Source organism: Austrofundulus limnaeus, unplaced genomic scaffold, assembly GCF_001266775.1.
Source record: "Austrofundulus limnaeus strain Quisiro unplaced genomic scaffold, Austrofundulus_limnaeus-1.0 Scaffold189, whole genome shotgun sequence".
In the NCBI taxonomy this organism is placed as follows: domain Eukaryota; kingdom Metazoa; phylum Chordata; class Actinopteri; order Cyprinodontiformes; family Rivulidae; genus Austrofundulus; species Austrofundulus limnaeus.
The window spans coordinates 1,142,414-1,144,330 of NW_013952591.1; the positions used below are offsets into that span (position 1 = coordinate 1,142,414).

General features: G+C 41.8%; 1 protein-coding gene across 1 annotated transcript in view; it reads left to right on the forward strand.

Moving 5' to 3' along the window:
- LOC106524492 (rho GTPase-activating protein 20) overlaps positions 1 to 1,917 on the forward strand; it is a gene marked incomplete at its 5' end in the record, with an annotated part of 35,505 nt that overhangs the window by 2,699 nt on the left and 30,889 nt on the right. The window contains 1 exon segment of the mRNA XM_014018308.1: positions 655 to 852. Coding sequence (XP_013873762.1) covers positions 655 to 852 — 198 coding nt within the window.

Genomic DNA, 1,917 nt, shown 5'->3' on the forward strand with positions numbered 1-1,917 from the left:
TATTCTATTCTATTCTATTCTATTCTATTCTATTCTATTCTATTCTATTCTATACTTTTTGGTGTACAGTGCCCTGAGATGATGTTTGTTGTAACTTGGCGCTACATAAATAATTTCTTGAATCAGGTTCACTCCAAAAGCTAATCAACTGTAGACGTACATCCAATGATTACCTGCTGAGAGTTTCATTAAAATCCAAACAGTGGTTCATGAGATATTTTGCTAACAGACAGACAAACAAACAAACAAACACAGGCACCAGCATTATTGCTCATGTTGTTTACTGATGGTCAGTTACTAACTGTTTGATTTACCAGCCAAACAAATGTTTCAAACTCATGRCTTTATTGAAGCTCTAACAGGCCACAGCAGGGCATCGCTTCTGAACCAGGATAAAACCCTGAACATCTGGGAGCGTTTCAGAGCAGATCGTTTTCCCTCTCAGTGCCTTTTCCTCAACATTCCTCCACACTAATGTTTTGTTTCAAACTCCACGCTGAATTCTTGACAACTCTGCTCAGTATTTATGATTTCCAGCTTTTCCCCTTTCCTTATCACTTTTTACCTTTGTTTTGGCTAAATGTCCGATGCGCACAGTGCTCATCCCAGAGCCTCCCCTGTCCTCTGACCTCTGACCTTTGTCCTTCAACACAGGCCATGAGTTCCCCTTCAGCATCAAGATGAGCCATATTCGGGACGGCAGCAGCGGTGCAGGAGGAGTGGGGAGAGATCCGATGACCCCCACAGACTGCCCTGAAGTTCTMCTGCTGGACCAGTGTCTTCCCCCGGACACCCAGTGTCAGTTCATCCTCAAACCCAACAAGGTGGTCCTCGGACCTCCGCAGCTCATAGGTAAGAGATATTTCATGGAGTGGAGCTCAGTATGTGAGGAGCTGTGGGAGGAAACAGCTGGAGAGTTCCTTCAGTTCCAAGAAATTCAGCATTCTTTAAGGTTTATCCTTYAAGGAAAGGTTTACAACTTTAGAAGTACGATTTCATGGAAAATAGCTAATATCCTACCTGTTACAGATAGCTCTTTTAACAATGTTAAGTCTGGAGAAAAAGTTCCTTTTTTTTACTGAAGTGACAAGCTAACAGCTAAGAGCCGTGTCCAAAGTAGGTTTCTGTCATTTTTAAACATCTACAACTTTAACATTTTTATAGCAGCTCCTTTGAGGTGAAAAATCTTTCACATTACAGGATTTTATTTCACATATACTGTGATAAATAAATACTGTGATAAACACTGTGATATTCTGACAGGAAGTATCTCATGTTACACTACGGAGCCCGCGAGGGGACATGGGGGATTTTTTTTCTTTTACGTTCCCTCGAACTACCTTTGCGTTCCCTCGTAATACTTTTGCGTTACCTCACAATACTTTTGCGTTACCTAACAATACCTTTGCGTTACCTAGCAATACTTTTGCGTTGCCAATACCTTTGCATTACCTCGCAATACCTTTGCGTTCCCTTGCAATACCTTTGCGTTACCTCGCAATACTTTTGCGTTGCCTCGCAGTACCTTTGCGTTACCTTGCAATACCTTTGCGTTACCTAGCAGTACTTTTGCATTACCTCACAATACCGTTACGTTACCTAGCAATACTTTTGCGTTACCTCGCAATACCTTTGTGTTCACTCGCAATACTTTTGCGTTACCTCGCAATACCTTTGCGTTACCTAGCCATACTTTTGCGTTACCTCGAAATATCTTTGTGTTACCTCGCAATACCTTTGCGTTCCCTCGAAATATCTTTGTGTTACCTCGCAATACCTTTGCGTTACCTCGCAATATTTTTGCGTTACCTTGCAATACTTTTGCGTTACTTCGCAATACCTTTGTGTTACCTCGCAATACTTTTGCGTTACCTTGCAATACCTTTGTGTTACCTCGCAATACTTTTGCGTTACCTC